The following is a 19,647-nucleotide window of genomic DNA, read 5'->3' on the forward strand; positions in this document are numbered from 1 at the left end:
TTTGCGCCATTCTTTTCAGTCCCTTTTACTGCTGAACAATCTAACAATGTACACCTTGCAAAATCGTAAACGCATTATGCAAGCTGGAGCTCCTTCCGACTTTAATTTAAGCCATGATGTCACGCAGCAACCGCCGGAAACCGCAATAGCAGCTGTAATGGCTTACTTCTATAGATGTGAAGAACTAGCACGGTAAGTTGAAAACGTTTCTTGCAAATGATATTGTTGCAGAGAATATAGCGAACTTTTTTTTATTTTTTCTAATTGTAAAGATTGGTGGAAAAGAACACTGATGCCTTTCTGGATAAACAGGATAAGAATAAAAAGAAGCAAGAAGAAGTTGATGAGACTGTAAATAATTGTAAGTACATCTACCGCATATTATGATGAAGTTTTGTTCAATACCTCCTTTTGTATAGTACTCCAAAAAGCTGGTCATCATATGGAACATTCCCTGAAAGGCAGTTACACGGCAATATTAATTGGACATTTAATTACCGACAATGAAGAATATGAAGCAATTGTACGGTCTCATGTTAAGGGCAATTGTTTCAAGGAGATTATAAGCGTTTTAGAGAAATACTACAACTTTATGAATTTAACAGCCAGTGTAAGTACTTTAAAGTTTTTGTGTTTTTATAATACTTAAATTCAGGTTAGCTTTACGATTACAAATTTAAAACTAAAGTCATGTGTAAATTGAAAAGTAGGCTCGGTTGCCAGTTCGAGGCAAAAACTTTTCCATATGTTTAGAATATATATACGACAGAAGCTGTCGTAGTGTATTTTTTTGTAACCTCATTCTTGCATATGCGGGTAGTGATGATTGTCCATATGTTCAGCTGTATAAATCTTTTTATAAAAGATTGAGTTCGCGTTTGACCATAAAAATAAGGTTCATTTTTGACGGTAGTAATTAATTATTGCATGTTAAGTTATTCTTTTTTATAAAACATCATTCTACGATACGCCATTTGAGTCTGCTGTGTGTGTCCCGCACTGGCAATCAGAAGGAGTTCCACTTTAGGTTCTCATTTCTTTGAGAACTTTTTTTATTTTAGCGGATGTCAACATTCGCAAGTAATTGTGCTTTTTAAAGCGATCTGAATGGTTCAACGGTAGGAACTGGAAGACATCTTCCGTTGTTGGTGTTGTAGCAGTGTGTTGTACACCGACACGGCAGCCCTTGCCGATGGAGGATTCCATCGGGTCAATCCGGTACGTACAACCGGCTGCCATGGGATTGGGCATCTTCCGTCTCCGTACCTGTGGTATCACAGTGGACGAAATCGTCTAAGCGAGTCTGATGGTAGAAAGCCACTTAAACCTAACCTAAGGCCCATTTATCATTAAGAATATGAGGATTTTTTAAGTGCCAACGGTTCCCCAGAATTACTTACAATTTTATCGACCACCTTGATAGCGCTAAACTAAGTACAGTGCCATATAACAGCACGATTATTTAGTACCACCTATAGTTACATTGCATTACCTAAGATTCCAGAAACGCTTCCTTAGAATTAACACATTGAAGCAAACGTATGTAGGTCAGGTGAAAAGAAAACTACTTTATTGTATTTGTTCATCACAATTTTAATATTCAACAACTCGTGATTTTATTTTCGTCAACGTTATATCTGATCCATTGAAAATTTGCCATATGCTAGTTGTTGTTTTTGTTGTCGCCACATTCTCATGTGGAGGTGGTGATCCTCGTCATGCTCCTGTAGGTGAGCAAGCTCGTTTTGGTCCAAAAGGACCAATCACTGCGGGAACAGGGTGGCTATTGCTTAATTAAAGGCGCCAATAACTCGCCTCGTCATATCGAGCATCATAGGGACTCAATATTTGTGCAAGAGCCGGTGCCACCCGGCCTCTCACTGAAACTCTCCGCTCGATACAGCTGATTGTCCGTGGCTGCCGTTGCAGCTACTCCGCAACATGTGGACGCGCCAGGTAGCTCGCAGCAAAGTTTCTCGTGACAGCAATGAATACCACACAGATCAGAACTCTATGTTCCAGCCCGTGCCGAGAGCACGATAGTCTTATTAGCCTCTGCCTTCTAAAAAAGATAAAATCAAATTGGTTATTATATATTTCAATACTAGTGTTGTAGAAAATACAAGATATGTATTATCATCAGTTAATTATTTTACTTTAAAAAGGAAGATTATGTTATGCGAAGTCTGATCCTGCCCTCTAATCTAGAGTCGGAGCATTTAATCCGAGTCAGAGAATTAAGTCGGAGTCGATATAATTGTTTGAAGTATTATTCTACGCATGCCGAAAAGTGGTTTGAATGACTAATGTGATGAACTATTGGGAGGTTTCTTCATTTTTCACACTTACCTTCAATATCCTACTTAAGTACTAGCTTTGCGGCCCCCTTTTGACATGGTCCAAATTTGAAATTTATTTATATTTGTATTCTCAAATAACTTTTATTAGAATCTCATATTGAACCGTATAAACTTTTCCACAAAGATATGTCGCATTGCGGCACGCCGCCCGGACTCGGCGTAAAGCGAGGGTCCCTTATCATTGAGCTTAAACTAGAATCGGACAGCACTCATTGATATGTGAAAGTTTGCCCCTGTTCTTTAATGGAATGTTAGTGGGCAAATTTTGCGATTTGCGTTTGGTATACATGTCCTTTTGGGGCATAATTTTGGTGTGGGGCGTAGTCTTCTCCCAAATATTGCCCCAAACGGGTAACATGTCATTTTTGGATGGTTTTTGGGAGGTGGGGCAGGCCCAGCGACAGGTGTGGCGAATTATTATATCAAGTTCGTACTCTAATCTGAAATAATCTCTTGATACCCATATTGTCCCATTCGCTAAACATGTTAGTTTGGGTAGGTTTTGGATGGGGGACGCCCCTAAACCTACTACAACAACCTACTGTTGTTGTAGAGACATTTTCACCTGGAGGTGGCGATCCTCGTCAAGCTCGTTCCGGTCAAAAGCATCGTAGGCACTCAGTATTTGTGTCAGACCCGGTGCCGCCCGGCCTCTCACTGAGACTCTTTCCCTCGATACCGCTGATTGTCCGCAACTGCCATTGCAGCTACTCCGTATGGAGCATTCCACATCCGCAACCTGTGGACACGCCCGGTAGTTCGCAGCTAAGCTTCTCTTCACAGCCATGAACACCACACAGATCGGACCTCAATGTTCCAGCCTGTGTGGTGCTCACAGCTATCCCGTGCCGGGATACCAATTTTGTGTTTTTGGGTAACTATAAGGTCGCATACAAAATTTCACTTTAATCGAAGCGCCCATTTCCAAGATCTCGCGTTTTTGAAAGCTGTGAGGGTCTGCTACCTCGTGGATATCACAAAATAAGGTACCCTATTTTATCAGGGGGGGCTAAAGTCTACCATCTGTGATAATTTCATGAAAATTGGTTCAGCCGTATAAGTCTATACGGAACAAACGAACAAAACGTAACAATTTAATTTTTATATAATAGATTGATGTGTAGTTGTTGTTGTAGAAGTGTGTTGTACACTGAGGCGACAGCCCTTGCCGATGAAGGAATCCATCGGGTCAATCCGGTGCGTACAACTGGCTGCCATGGGATTGATTGATGTTTAGTAATGGTACAACATGTCTCTCATTGAACCAAAACACAAGTAGTTGGGCCCAAAAACTGGTAGTTGGTAGCTGGTCCCAAAACCCCGTGATTGGGCCAAAATCCTGGTTGCTGGGCTAAAAACCAGTTAATAGGACTTAAGGCAAGCAGCGAAGCTGCATCCAAAGTCAGCAACTCGTCCCAGAAACCAGAAGCTGTTCCTGTTGTTGTTTTTGTAACCACATTTGCATGTGGAGGTGGCAATCCTCGTCAAGCTCTGATAGGTGAGCAACCGCGGTCCATACGATCAATCGGCTCGGTAACATGGTCAGTATTTAATCCGGTCTTTCACTGAGACTCCTCACTCGATACCGCTGATTGTCCACGACTGCAGTTGCTGATACTCCGTATGGAGCATTCCACTATCCTCAACCTGTGGACGCGCCCGATATCTCACAGATAAGCTTCTTGTGACAACGATAACGCCAAACAGATTGGAGCTCAAAGTTATAGTCTTTGTGGTGCTCATAGGTTTCCCGTGCCGAGCTGTTCCTAAAAATCAGCAGCTGGTGCCGAAAACCAGCTGCTTGTGCCGAAAACCAGCTGCTTGTGCCGTTAGTTGGTCCTAAAATCGGTAGCTAATTCCAAAAACGAAAGCTGTTTCTAAATGCCGGTGGTTGGGTTGTTAGTTGGCCCCTACAACCACCAAGCAAAAGTAACCGGACGCGGAAGCGGTAGCTGGCGTAGCTAGTCCCAAAAACGAAAGCTATTTCTAAATGCCTGTGGCTGGGTACAGACAGATAAAACTGTTAGCTAACCCCTAAAACCTCCAAGCAAAAGTAACCGGATGCCAAACCCGCCAGATGGTCCCGAAATACGTAGCTTGGTTCAAAAGCCTATAGCTGTTCTCCAAACCCGAAATCTGGTTCCGAAAACCGAAAGTTAACCCAAGATGCTGAAACTGGACCACAAATCAAAAACTCAGAACTGGCTCTAAAACCAGGTGGGCCCAAAACCGGACGTAAAAGGCATAAAAACGTACTGAATTGACCCGATGGAGTCCTTCAGCGGCAAGAGCTGCCGCCTCAGTGTACGTGTTTGTCCTTTTTTCGTCATGGGAGAGGCACGTCCCGGAGTGCCTTCTCCGGACGCTTCTGATCCGTACCGGGATTAAAAAAGGCCAATGGGGTCGGCTTCAGAGAGTACACCAATCGACGCTTCTATGAGCTGACTCCAAGAATCAGCAAGCTGAATTTGGAAATAAACAGGATGGTTAACGAACATAAGTGGAATTTGTGGCTGGAACACTTGGAGAAATGTAACTTAGGTACCGGTTTATGCTAGCTGTTGTCTACTGTTAAGTCACTCTCGAACTCCGGTGGCAGGAACACAGTCGCGTTTAGCGACGTAACTGACTGATCCGAAGAGATGCGAAGGGTTAATCATTTTATTTAACTTGCCGAGAGTCACTGTTTTAAATTCCATCAAATCGGATGAAAAATGCTCCTTTTATGGGCTTAATTCTCTATAACGGAAGATCGGTCTATATAGCAGCTATATCCAAATATTGTCCGATTTGGACGATATTTAACAAAAAGGTTTAGAGGGGTACCAGAACTCACTGTCCCAAATTTCATTGAAATAGGATGAAAAATTCTCCTTTTATAGGCTCATTATCGGGAGACCGGTATATATGGCAGCTATATCAAAATATGGTCCGATCTGTACCACAGGACAGGAATGGGTAGGGGTCTACCAGAACACACTGTGCCAAATTTCATCGAATTTCGGCAATAAATGGATATTTTATGGCCTCTATACCATGTATAGGGAGATCGAGTGGTCGGTCTAAGGGCATTTTTATCCAAATATAGTCCGATCAGAAGCGCACATCACAGAAATGAATAGGGGTGTACCAGAACTCACTGTGCCAAATGTCATGGAAATCGGATGAAAAATTACCAATTTATTGTCTGGAGATCGGCCTATATAGCAGCTATATATAACTAAAATCCGACTTTATGAGATCAGAAGAATAGGTTTATTATATACAACGAATACGAAATCATCAAACATTTTTTGAAGAATGTTTTTATACCCAAGATATCTGCAAAATTATAAATACCCAAAAAAAGGTATTGATTGGGTATTTACCCAACAAATGCCGGAGCGTTGGGTATTTACCCGGTAGAAATTAATCTGGATGAAACACAATTTATTAATTAAGTTGGCAATTTAAATTAGTTTTTAACTAATATTGTCTATATATAGAACTTGTTTTTATTTTTTAGGTTAGGTTAGGTTGAAAAGAGGGTGCAGATATTAATCCGCCCCATGCCACTATGGACATACACGTAAGCCAGTAATCGGCTTGTTGTGCGCTCTAAAAACTATAAAGTAACCTGTAAAAAGAAAATTTTAAGTTAGGAATTCCGTGCTACTTACAAAATCCTTAATTGTTTTCAATACCACTCCCCTAAGTTGGTTCTTGTCTGATATTGTGTCTCCACCTAAGTACCGGTATCTGTTGGACGCGAACGCCGGGCAATGACAAAGAAAATGTTTTAACGTCTCATCATCTTCCGCGCATGCCCTATACATGCTATCACTTGCCGCACCGATTTTACATAAGTGAGCTCGTAGTCCTATGTGTCCCGTTGTGATACCAATAGCTATTCTGACCTCCTTCTTGCTTCTTTTGAGTAATAGCATCGTCTTCTCACGAGCTGGATCCCCCCATTGGATTTTCGCCATCCTACCGACCGTTTCGCTGTTCCACAATGTCGCATGCGCATTCGTCCCCCACTCCCTTCACTCGGACTGTGCCGACCCGAAAGGCTTCGGGTAAACCAAGTTTATTGACGGCAGTCCTCTGGCCTTCACCACCAAATCGTCTGCCCTTTCATTTCCCCTTACTCCGTTATGGCCCGGCACCCAAACGATGCGGATTTTGCCGTCCTCAGAGAAGGCGTTAATCTCCTTCTTACACTGCAAGACTGTTCGTGACCTTACCGTCCTGGTTGTTATTGCCCTTATGGCAATTTTACTGTCGGTAAAGATGTTCACACTCAACGTCCTCGCGTTAGCACCACACCACTTCACGCATTCCGTGATCGCCCGGATCTCCGCCTGCAGGACCGCATTCTGGTCAGGCATTCTAAAACAGATCACAGACAGAATGGGTTCTCAATGTAAATCCCCCGGCCCAGTCTGTCTAGCTTTGATCCATCCGTGTAACATGATCTTCCAGATGGCAATACTAGGGTTCCGTCAATCCAAGACTGTGCCGATGGCAGTAAGGTTCATCTCAGGTATCCGATCGGAAACCTCTCCCCTTCCTTCAGGGTTTTCTATCGTCGCCTCGATTATACCGCGATGGTATGAGCTGCTCCCATCCCCAATCCATTCTCCCATCGCCTTAAGTCTCATAGCCGCAGTGGCTGCCTCACACTTAATCTGTATGTCAATGAGTCGGATATCTATAATAGTCTCCAGTGCCCTAGTGGGCGTGGTCCTCATCGCTCCGCCTTTACCAAGACAACATGTTCTCAGAACCTTTTGTATGGTCCTTATGTTGCACTTTTTCTCCATAGCAGTCCACCAAACTACTGAGGCGTAAGTAAGTATTGGTCTAATCCCGCTCCTGTAGAGCCAGTGGACTATCCTAGGATTCAGGCCCCATTTAGAGCCTACGGCCCGTATACATAGTGCCCAACATCTGTGAGCCTTCTCAGTACGCTCCTGAATGTGACACTTCCAATTCAGTTTCCTGTCCAAGATCACACCTAAGTATTTTACCTTGTCAGATATCGAAATCGTCTTATTGAAGAAACGTGGTGCGTTAAATTGGCCCACATTCGCCTCCCTCGTGAACAGACATATTTCAGTCTTCTCTGGGTTAACATTGAGACCTCTGGTTCTAGCCCAGTCATATGCCATATGCAAGACCCTGTCGGCCCTTCTGCATAGCTCGTTCGGATCCTTACCCCTTAGAAGTATTGGGTTGCCCAAAAAGTAATTGCGGATTTTTTAAAAGAAAGTAAATGCATTTTTAATAAAACTTAGAATGAACTTTAGTCAAATATACTTTTTTTACACTTTTTTTCTAAAGCAAGCTAAAAGTAACAGCTGATAACTGACAGAAGAAAGAATGCAATTACAGAGTCACAAGCTGTGAAAAATTTTGTCAACGCCGACTATATGAAAAATCCGCATTACTTTTTGGGCAACCCAATATTATAAGTATATAAGTCTGCGTAGCAAACGGGTTCGAGGGATTTGAACTCATCAGCATCCGTAATATGTCATTTATGGTGATCACCCATAGGAGTGGCGATAAAATGCCCCCTGTGGCGTGCCCTGTGCCACTTTCTCCCTTCTATTTATGCCATGCGACACACAATTTATCCACTTGTTCCTTAGCATATGGTTTATCCAGTCTCTAAAGACCGGGTCCATCCGGTACAGTTCTAAGGATCAGTGTGTCGGTCCGCACATTGTTAAAAGCCCCCTCGATGTCAATGCATACCGCCAGTGTGTACGTTTTGGCATCGAAGGATTCTTCTATTTTATGCACAACCTCGTGCAGGGCGGTCTCCACCGACCTTCCCTCGTTCGCTGGATGTCATACTCTTTATCATGGTGTCCACAATATGTTCCATAGTTTTGAGTAGAAAGGATGTAAGGCTTATGGGTTTGTAGGCCCTTGGTGTCGCATAACTTGCCTTGCCGGGCTTGGATACAAACACCACCCTTGCCTCCTGCTAGGCTTTCGGAGTATATGAAAGTCCTATCCACGCTGTGAAAATTTTGGCCAGACGAGGCGCCAGATAGTCTGCCTCTTTCTGTAGTACAGCCGGAAATATTCCATCAGGCCCGGGTGACTTAAATGGTTTGAAGTTCCTCAAGGATTCCTTCACCATAAATTCCGTTATTATAAACCTTCGATCAACGTTATTATTCCAAGATTCCGGTGTCTCCGTGAGTCCCTTCGTATCCTGTGGAAAATGGGTTTTCATCAAAAGCCTCAACATGCCCTCCGTTGTCTTTGCTCTCACTCCCATGTCGTCTACTAAAGTTTCAGTTTGGACATGGGTTTTTGAGAGAATTTTTTTTTATCTTGGCGGCGTCATTAACACTTTCGACCTGTTCGCAGAAAAGCTTCCAGGAGGCACGTTTTGCCGCTCTGGTAATCTTATTGTATTCCTTGAGCCATGTGTAATACACATCCCAATAAACTTCCGCTTTTTTACGACGTGCTCTGTTAAAAAGTCTGCGGGCCTCTTTCCCAATATTGCGAATCTCCCCGGTCATCTAGGGTTTTTCTTGGGCTGATTTCCTTTCCCGAAGAGGACAACTGTCTTCGAAGGACCCCACCAGTGCAATCGTAATCCTGTTGACATTTTCGTCAATGTCTTCTATGCTTGGACAATATAAATTATCTTGCCCAAGTCTTCTTCTGAATAGCCTTCCGAATTTTGTCCAGTTGGTTTTCAACTTATTCCGGAAGCTTATCGGATTCGACGCTGGCCGTGCTATTCCAAACCTAATGTAGCGATAGTCAGAGAAAGAGTGTTTAATGGAGACCCTTCAATTCTGAACCCTATCGATCAGATTTTCCGAACATATCGTCACATCTAATACCTACTCCCTAATCCTATTAACAAAGGTAGCGGTGTTTCCATTATTAAGTGTTATTAGGTCGTTAGTATTCAAGAACTCTGCCACGGCTTGGTCCCGCTTATTGGTGTTGGTACTACCCCACGAAATGTGGTGAGAGTTCGCATCGCACCCTATTAGTACCTCGTTTCCTGTCTGTTTTGCTTTCCTCACCAGCCGTTGCAGCTCCGACGTGGGTGGCGGTATCGGAGAGTCGATAGGCAGATAAAGTGATGCCAGGTATGCTCCACCGTCTCCCTGTCTCACCACTGTTGCATCTGACGTTGACAACTCTGGGGAAAAGTGTTAGCATAGAATAATTGGTAGTTCATATGTTTCAGTCCAGAAACTTTGTTCCGGGTCGTCCATGGCTACTGAATTAAGGCAATATGAATCTTGCCCTTGCTGATTTTCTCCATCAGAGCGTGTGTAGCAGTCTCGCTCCGGTGGAGGTTTATCTAGATTACCTCAATCATTGGTCCTTCAGTAAATGGGCATCCTGGGAGTGGGAGATATTCTCATCGTCTGCTCCCTGTTCTTTAGACTGCATTGACTTTCCTGTCACTGCACTGCCTGATGTCATCGTAATAGGTTCTTTGCCTAGTCAAGTCTTCAGACTTTTTGTAAAGTCGGTTATGGTTCCATCGTCGTGTCCCTGTTCCTTAGGCTTTATTGGGTTTCCATTCCCTGTATTGCCTGATGTTTCAATACTAGGATCTTTGCCTATCTTAGCCTTCCAAATCTTAAGTAAATGGGCTTCTTGGGAGTAGGTGATGGTACCATCATCGGCTCCCTGTTCGTTGGGTTGCAATGAGACTCCTGTCGCTGCGCTGCCTAATGTTTCAATATTAGGATCTTTACCTATCCCAGTATACCGAATCTTTAAGTCGGTGATGGGTCCGTCGTCGGGTTCCTGTTTGTTAGGCTGTGTTGGGACTCTCGCCACTACACTGCCTGATGTTTGAGTATTACGATCATTGCTTCCCCTAGTCTTTCCAATATTGAGAGATGCCGTGATTGTCTAGTTGTCGGCCCTCTGTTTGTTGGGCGTTGTTGAGTCACCTGCCACTGCAGGGCCTGATGTCGCAGAATGAAAATTTCTGCCTATCCTAGTCTTCCCAATCTTGAAAAAGACAGCTTTGCTCCCGTAGTGCGCCATGCCTTAAGTCTTAGCCAAACTTGTCACAGAGACTTGATCAATGCCAACCACAAAGAGAGTTCCTTCCTCCTTCTCCTCCCTGTGGAAGACCTCCCACTTCTCTGCGACCAAACCTTCGTTTTGCTTGCCCAAGAATCCCAACATGCGTTCCGTTGCAAATTTACAGCCCCATCCCTTGATGAAGACCGTAGCCTTTGTGAGCCGGGGGATATCCATCTTTCTCACCAGGTCGAGTTTTGCGCCCTCCCAGGTAACGTGAATACCTCTGACGAGCTGTTGACGGTGTCAATACATTCCGCCGACGCAAAACGCAGCGTAAACTAAACTAAACTCACAGCTCATCATTTGTATGGGTGGACCCTCTACAGAGTTCCGATCGTTAACCAGATCCTCCACTTGGATCGTCAACCAGATCCTCCACTTGGGACCGATGGTCTGGTGGAATCCTACCGGATGCACAGTCGATATTGATGACTAAATAAGTCAGCTCATCTCTTTTGTGCTTTCTTGCCACTCTGGCGTAAGAGGGCGGCTCCTTACCATTCTCAGCGACCATCTTCCACTTCCGTGATGGCTGTGGCCTCCTTTTGGAAGTCACAGTCCTCCATGAAGACTCAGGGGCCGTGCGCGCTTCCCTCGTTTCTGTTCCAACTTTGTCTACCTCCGCAGGACACTGTCTGGATTCTCCATTACGGGATGGCTGGCTTGGTTTTCCCAGAGTACTTGAAAGAGGGGAGCTCTTTTTCTTCTTCAGTATTTTAGCAGTATTATGCTCTTCGGGAGATCTGATTCTTTTTCCAGCTTCCTTAGAAGTGCTTGGAATGTCAGTTCTGTCCTTCCAGCATCCTGCACTTTCGCCCGATTACGCTGCCGGTACATACTCCTCTGTCTCCTTCGTCATGCACCGGATCGCTTTCTCGGTTTGCATGTGAGCTTAGCAAAGCCATCGCTCCCTTCTGCTGTCATCCCGATGCCCTCATCTCTCGATTCGGCTGCGATAACTGTTAAATTGACACAGTCGCTGTCTGAATCCGAGTCAGAAACACCACCTTTCAGACAGCGACTGTGTCAATGTAAAAGTCATCGCAGCCGAATCAAGAGATGAGGGCATCGGGATGACAGCAGAAGGGAGCGATGGCTTTGCTAAGCTCACATGCAAACCGAGAAAGCGATCCGGTGCACGACGAAGGAGACAGAGGAGTATGTACCGGCAGCGTAATCGGGCGAAAGTGCAGGATGCTGGAAGGACAGAACTGACATTCCAAGCACTTCTAAGGAAGCTGGAAAAAGAATCAGATCTCCCGAAGAGCATAATACTGCTAAAATACTGAAGAAGAAAAAGAGCTCCCCTCTTTCAAGTACTCTGGGATAACCAAGCCAGCCATCCCGTAATGGAGAATCCAGACAGTGTCCTGCGGAGGTAGACAAAGTTGGAACAGAAACGAGGGAAGCGCGCACGGCCCCTGAGTCTTCAGGAGGACTGTGACTTCCAAAAGGAGGCCACAGCCATCACGGAAGTGGAAGATGGTCGCTGAGAATGGTAAGGAGCCGCCCTCTTACGCCAGAGTGGCAAGAAAGCACAAAAGAGATGAGCTGACTTATTTAGTCATCAATATCGACTGTGCATCCGGTAGGATTCCACCAGACCATCGGTCCCAAGTGGAGGATCTGGTTGACGATCCAAGTGGAGGATCTGGTTAACGATCGGAACTCTGTAGAGGGTCCACCCATACAAATGGTGAGCTGTGAGTTTAGTTTAGTTTACGCTGCGTTTTGCGTCGGCGGAATGTATTGACACCGTCAACAGCTCGTCAGAGGTATTCACGTTACCTGGGAGGGCGCAAAACTCGACCTGGTGAGAAAGATGGATATCCCCCGGCTCACAAAGGCTACGGTCTTCATCAAGGGATGGGGCTGTAAATTTGCAACGGAACGCATGTTGGGATTCTTGGGCAAGCAAAACGAAGGTTTGGTCGCAGAGAAGTGGGTGGTCTTCCACAGGGAGGAGAAGGAGGAAGGAACTCTCTTTGTGGTTGGCATTGATCAAGTCTCTGTGACAAGTTTGGCTAAGACTTAAGGCATGGCGCACTACGGGAGCAAAGCTGTCTTTTTCAAGATTGGGAAGACTAGGATAGGCAGAAATCTTCATTCTGCGACATCAGGCCCTGCAGTGGCAGGTGACTCAACAACGCCCAACAAACAGGGGGCCGACAACTAGACAATCACGGCATCTCTCAATATTGGAAAGACTAGGGGAAGCAATGATCGTAATACTCAAACATCAGGCAGTGTAGTGGCGAGAGTCCCAACACAGCCTAACAAACGGGAACCCGACGACGGACCCATCACCGACTTAAAGATTCGGTATACTGGGATAGGTAAATATCCTAATATTGAAACATTAGGCAGCGCAGCGACAGGAGTCTCATTGCAACCCAACGAACAGGGAGCCGATGATGGTACCATCACCTACTCCCAAGAATCCCATTTACTTACGATTTGGAAGGCTAAGATAGGCAAAGATCCTAGTATTGAAACATCAGGCAATACAGGGAATGGAAACCCAATAAAGCTTAACGAACAGGGACGCAACGATGGAACCATTACCGACTTTACAGAAAGTCTGAAGACTTGACTAGGCAAAGAACCTATAACGATGACATCAGGCAGTGCAGTGACAGGAAAGTCAATGCAGTCTAAAGAACAGGGAGCAGACGATGAGAACATCACCGACTCCCAGGATGCCCATTTACTGAAGGACCAATGATTGAGGTAATCCAGATAAACCTCCACCATAGCGAGACTGCTACACACGCTCTGATGGAGAAAATCAGCAAGGGCAAGATTCATATTGCCTTAATTCAGTAGTCATGGACGACCCGACCAACAAAGTTTCTGGACTGAAACATATGAACTACCAATTATTCTATGCTAACACTAGTACTCGGCCGAGGACCTGCGTTATTTGTCATAAAAATTTTAATTATATATTTTCCCCAGAGTTGTCAACGTCGGATGCAACAGTGGTTGTTGTTGTTGTTGTTGGGAGACGGTGGAGCATACCTGGCATCACTTTATCTGCCTTTCGACTCTCCGATACCGCCATCCACGTCGGAGCTGCAACGGCTGGTGAGGAAAGCAAAACAGACAGGAAACGAGGTACTAATAGGGTGCGATGCGAACTCTCACCACATTTCGTGGGGTAGTACCAACACCAATAAGCGGGACCAAGCCGTGGCAGAGTTCTTGAATACTAACGACCTAATAACACTTAATAATGGAAACACCGCTACCTTTGTTAATAGGATTAGGGAGGAGGTATTAGATGTGACGATATGTTCGGAAAATCTGATCGATAAGGTTCAGAATTGAAGGGTCTCCATTAAACACTCTTTCTCTGACCATCGCTGCATTAGGTTTGGAATAGCACGGCCAGCGCCGAATCCGATAAGCTTCCGGAATAAGTTGAAAACCAACTGGACAAAATTCGGAAGGCTACTCAGAAGAGGACTTGGGCAAGATAATTTATATTGTCCAAGCATAGAAGACATTGACGAAAATGTCAACAGGATTACGACTGCACTGGTGGGGTCCTTCGAAGACAGTTGTCCTCTTCGGGAGGGGAAATCAGCCCAAGAAAAACCCTGGATGACCGGGAAGATTCTCAATATTGGGAAAGAGGCCCGCAGACTTTTTAACAGAGCGTGTATTACACACGGCTCAAGGAATACAATAAGATTACCAGTGCGGCAAAACGTGACTCCTGGAAGCTTTTCTGCGAACAGGTCGAGAGCGTTAATGACGCCGCCAAGATAAAAAAAAATTTCTCTCAAAAACCCATGTCCAAACTGAAACTTTAGTAGACGACATGGGAGTGAGACCAGAGACAACGGAGGACATGTTGAGGCTTTTGATGAAAACGCATTTTCACAGAATACGAAGGGACTCACGGAGACACCGGAATCTTGAAATAATAACGTTGATCGAAGGTTTATTATAACGGAATTTATGGTGAAGGAATCCTTGAGGAGCTTCAAACCATTAAAGTCACCCGGACCTGATGGAATATTTCCGACATTACTACAGAAAGTGACAGACTATCTGGCGCCTCGTCTGGCCAACATTTTCACAGCTTGCATAGGACTTTCATATACTCCGAAAGCCTGGTAGGAGGCAAGATTGGTGTTTATACCCAAGCCCGGCAAGGCAAGTTATGTGACACCAAAGGCCTACAGACCCATAAGCCTTACATCCTTTCTACTCAAAATCATGGAACGTATTGTGGACACCATGATAAAGAGTATGACATCCAGCGAACTGCTCAAATACAAACAGCATGCCTATGTCAAGGGAAGGTCGGTGCAGACTGCCCTGCACGAGGTTGCGCATAAAATAGAAGAATCCTTCGATGCCAAAACGTACACAATGGCGGTATACATTGACATCGAGGGGGCTTTTAACAATGTGCGGACCGACACACTGATCCAATCCTTAGAACTGTACCGGGTGGACCCGGTCTTTAGAGACTGGATAAACCATATGCTAAGGAACAAGTGGATAAATTGTGTGTCGCATGGCATAAATACAACGGAGAAAGTGGCACAGGGCCACTCCTATGGGTGACCACCATAAATGACCTATTACGGATGCTGACTGAGGAGAGATTTGAACCCATCTGCTACGCAGACTTATATACTTATAATACTCCTTAGGGGTAAGGATCCGAACGAGCTATGCAGAAGGGCCGACAGGGTCTTGCATATGGCATATGACTGGGCTAGAACCAGAGGTCTCAATGTTAACCCAGAGAAGACTGAAATATGTCTGTTCACGAGGGAGGCGAATGTGGGCCAATTTAACGCACCACGTTTCCTCAATAAGACGATTTCGATATCTGACAAGGTCAAATACTTAGGTGTGATTTTGGACAGGAAACTGAATTGGAAGTGTTACATTCAGGAGCGTACTGAGAAGGCTCACAGATGTTGGGCACTATGTAGACGGGCCGTAGGCTCGAAATGGGGCCTGAATCCTAGGATAGTCCACCGGAGCTACAGGAGCGTGATTAGACCAATACTTACTTACGCCTCAGTAGTTTGGTGGACTTCTATGGAGAAAAAATGCAACATAAGGACCATACAGAGAACATGTTGTCTTGGCATAGGCGGAGCGATGAGGACCACGCCCACTAGGGCACTGGAGACTTCTAGATATCTGACCCATTGACATAAAGATTAAATGTGAGCCACTGCGGCTATGAGAAGGCGATGGGAGAATGGATTGAGGATTGGAGCTGCTCATACAATCGCGGTATAATCGAGGCGACGATAGGAAGGAAGGGGAGAGGTTTCCGATCGGATACCTGAGATGAACCTTGAAGTCGAGTGCGAGGCACTGCTGCCATCGGCACAGTCTTGGATTGACGGAACCCTAGTATTGCCATATGGAAGATAATGTTACACGGATGGATCAAAGCTATAGGACAGAGTGGGCCTGGGCGTTTACATTGAGAACCCAGGGACTGAGATCTGTTTTAGACTGCCTGTCCGTAATACGGTCCTGCAGTCGGAGATCCAGACGATCACGGAATGCGTGAAGTGGTATGGTGCTAACGCAAGGACGTCGAGTGTGAACATCTTTACCGACAGTAAAATTGCCATAAGGGCAATAACAACCAGGACGGTAAGGTCACGAACTGTCTTACAGTGTAGGAAGGAGATTAACGCCTTCTCTGAGGATGGCAAAATCCGCATCGTTTGGGTGCCGGGCCATAACGGAGTAAGGGGAAATGAAAGGGCAGACGATTTAGTGGTGAAGGCCAAAGGACTGCCGTCAATAAACTTGATTACCCCGAAGTCTTTCGGATCGACGCAGACCGAGAAGACTTCGGGTTAACCAAGTTTATTGACGGCAGTCCTCTGGCCTTCACCGCCAAATCGACTGCCCTTGCATTTCCCCTTACTCCGTTATGGCCCGGCACCCAAACGATACGGATTTTGCCATCCTCAGAGAAGGCGTTAATTTCATTCTTACGCTGCAAAACTGTTAAGGGAGTGGGGGACGAATGCGCATGCAACAGTGTGGAACAGCGAAACGGTCGGTAGGACGCCGAAAATCCTATGGGGGGATCCAGATCGTGAAAAGACGAGGCTATTACTGAAAGCAAGCAAGAAGGAGGTCAGTATAGCTATTGGTATCATAACGGGACACATAGGACTACGAGCTCACTTATGTAAAATTGGTGCGGCAAGTGATAGCATGTGTAGGGGAGGAGCATTTCCTTTGTCATTGCCCGGCTTTCGCGTCCAACAGATACCGGTACTTAGGTGGAGACACAATATCAGACATGAACCAACTTAGGGGAGTGGTATTGAAAACAATTAAGGATTTTGTAAGTAGCACGGAATTCCTAACTTAAAATTTTCTTTTTAGAGGTTACTTTTTTGGCATTTAGAGCGCACAACAAGCCGATTACTGGCTTAGGTGGCATTTTCAACCTAACCTAACCAAACCTTGTAATATTTTTTAATTTAATTTTTCAGTACAACATTAAAAAATATCAAATCAAAAATCTTTTTAATCTCTTTTTTTTAGGCCGAAGCTTCGGTGGTAGCACACATAAAATCGACACAAAAATTATTGGAATATTTCAAAAAACGCGATCTTTTGCATGAGGATGCAAGGCCGTTCACACGAAACGATACAGATTATACTGATGCGGTGCCGCTTAACTTGGAAACACATCATCATCGGCAAAATGATGAGCTAGCCAATACATCGGCGGCTAATAGTGGTACATCATCCACGCAGCGTGTTTACAAGACCTACAGTCAAAGATAAGAATAATTGAGCAACACATAGAAAAAGTTGAACCCGTAAAATTGCAACTTTGTTTTGTTTTTAATTTAAAAATTTAATTAATAGCATATTTAAGGTATATTTTTAATACTTTTTGTTTTAGAAAAAGAAACAATGTGTAATATTTCGTTTTAAATGTGTTTTTGTTTGAAAACGGAAGGATTTAATTTTTTTTTTTAGCTTTAGCATTAGAAAAGAGAAACAAAACAATTAACCCAACAGAAACAGTGGTAAACAAAACAACAATCGGCAAACAAAGGATTCAAAATGCTTTTACTAGTTTTAAAATAATAAAAATACACAAGTAACTTTTCCAAAGCACCTCATACTACTCCCCCTATTTTAATACAAAAGAGAAGGGAATTTTAAACTTTTCCTTAAATTCTAACATCCTACACTCACGCATACACACACACACATACTAATCCAAACACCACGAAACACCCTTACTCACATCACCTACCTATTCGTCGTGTATAAAATAGGGAAAAAAAGAAAAGAAAAAATAATAAATCTGCGAATCCTTGTTTGACGGCAAATTCTAAGTATTTTTATATGTAATCGTATCTCTCAAACGTTTTCGTCTGCGTTGCTTTTGTTTTCCAAATATTATTTAAGCACAAATATTATTAATATTATAATTATTATTATTATTATTATTATTATTATTAGGGCCTACATTTGTTCGTTTTTATTATTTTCATCATATTTATCATAGTGAGTATGTAATTTGTAAATAGACTCTATTTTATATAAATATATATGCTATACATATGTGTATGAAAAGATTAGCAAATAAAAACCAAAACTAAACAAAACAACAACAAAAAAAGAATGAAAGAAACAAAAACCTAGTTTTTACACAAACCCAACACACACCTCATTTATGGCTTTTTTAGAAACTTATAAAATCTAAAAAACCACTCATCACCAATTCCATATACACACACACACACACACATACAACTAGAAAGGAAACCCTCGCTCGTCCTTTATTCTTTCACTCGTTTATAAGCCATTTTTGCAGCAACAGCTCCATCCATTCATTGTACATCCTCTTCCATAACAACAAGATAGTTAATAATTATAAACTAGCGTTTTTTTTTTGGATTTGCTATGCAATCGTTGAAGTGATTATCATTTTTTTTAATATAACTTGTTTTTTTTTTAAATTTTTTCACTTTTCCCAACTCACTAAGCTATTAAAATCAAAAAAAAAAAAAACAAAACAAGAAAATAAAAACTCAAGAAACACAAATACTTAATTGAAATCATTACAATCGGATTTAAAATTTTTAAAAACATGTACTAAAAATTTTTTGAGAAAATATTTTCTGCAAGAAACCACAATAAAAAAATATTTCTAAATTATTATAGATTAAAAAAAACAACAACAACATGGAAAAATTCATAAATTTTTGGGAGCAAATCTAATAATATATATATTTATATGAAAATGAACAAACAAAAATGCAAAAAAATAAAACCGAAGCGTTGAAAAATGCAAGATAAATTTTTGAACAGAATTGTGTATATGTGTATAATTATATTGAGGAATATAAACAAAATTTTGATTTCTTCTTTTGACTTTTTCGAAATTAAAAAGCAAAACCTTAATTTAAAGTAAAAATATTATAAATAATAACTATATTATTAACTTAATAAAGAGAAGAAGTTGTTTAAATAAACGTATAAATATAAAACAACGAGTCTTACTTTTGCGGAAAAAAAAACCAAAGTCCAACAAAAAATGTTGCCTTAAACTCTTATATAGCCTCCATCAAGAGCAGCATTTACCGTAAGTTAGATTTGTAACCATTTCGGTTAGGATTTGCAACGTTTAGGTTCACAAGTAACCTAACCTAAATCAAATTATCGATGATAGAATGATAGAATAAATCAAATTGTCGATGTCAAAACAAGTAAAAAGGCATTAAGTTCGGCCGGGTCGAACTTTGGATACCCACCACCTCGGGTATATATGTAAAACACCTTTCGTCAAAATCCGGTGAAAAACCAAATACTAATAAGTACAAGTCATTGTTCAATTGTGTAAAACAAAATTTTGATCTTTTTAATAACTATAACTAAAAATAAACCGATCTGAACCATATACGACACGGATGTAAAAAAGCCTAACATATGTCACTGTGTCAAATTTCAGCGAAATCGGATTATAAATGCGCCTTTTATTGGGCCAAGACTTTAAATCGAGATATCGGTCTATATGGCAGCTATATCCAAATCTGGAGCGATTTGGACCAGGTTGCAGATAAATGTCGAAGAGCCTAATACAACTCATTGTCCCACATTTCGGAGAAATCGGACAATAAATGCGCCTTTTATTGTCCCAAAAACTTAAATCGAGACATCGGTCTATATGGCAGCTATATCCAAA

The 19,647-nt window shown here is 42.9% G+C and overlaps 1 protein-coding gene across 5 annotated transcripts in view; it reads left to right on the plus strand.

Annotated features, from left to right (window-relative positions):
* The window catches only part of LOC106096001 (protein wings apart-like), a 38,117-nt gene extending 20,732 nt beyond the window's left edge, over positions 1 to 17,385 (plus strand). For all 5 annotated transcript variants that reach the window (XM_013263494.2, XM_013263496.2, XM_059366608.1 and 2 more), the window contains exons 4-7: positions 20 to 192; positions 273 to 361; positions 420 to 610; positions 16,986 to 17,385. In XM_013263494.2, the coding sequence (XP_013118948.2) occupies positions 20 to 192; positions 273 to 361; positions 420 to 610; positions 16,986 to 17,231 (699 nt within the window). In that variant the 3' untranslated portion in view covers positions 17,232 to 17,385. The remainder of the gene's footprint in view (positions 1 to 19; positions 193 to 272; positions 362 to 419; positions 611 to 16,985) is intronic.
* Positions 17,386 to 19,647: the final 2,262 nt, after the last annotated feature.

This window comes from Stomoxys calcitrans, chromosome 4 (genome assembly GCF_963082655.1).
Source record: "Stomoxys calcitrans chromosome 4, idStoCalc2.1, whole genome shotgun sequence".
In the NCBI taxonomy this organism is placed as follows: domain Eukaryota; kingdom Metazoa; phylum Arthropoda; class Insecta; order Diptera; family Muscidae; genus Stomoxys; species Stomoxys calcitrans.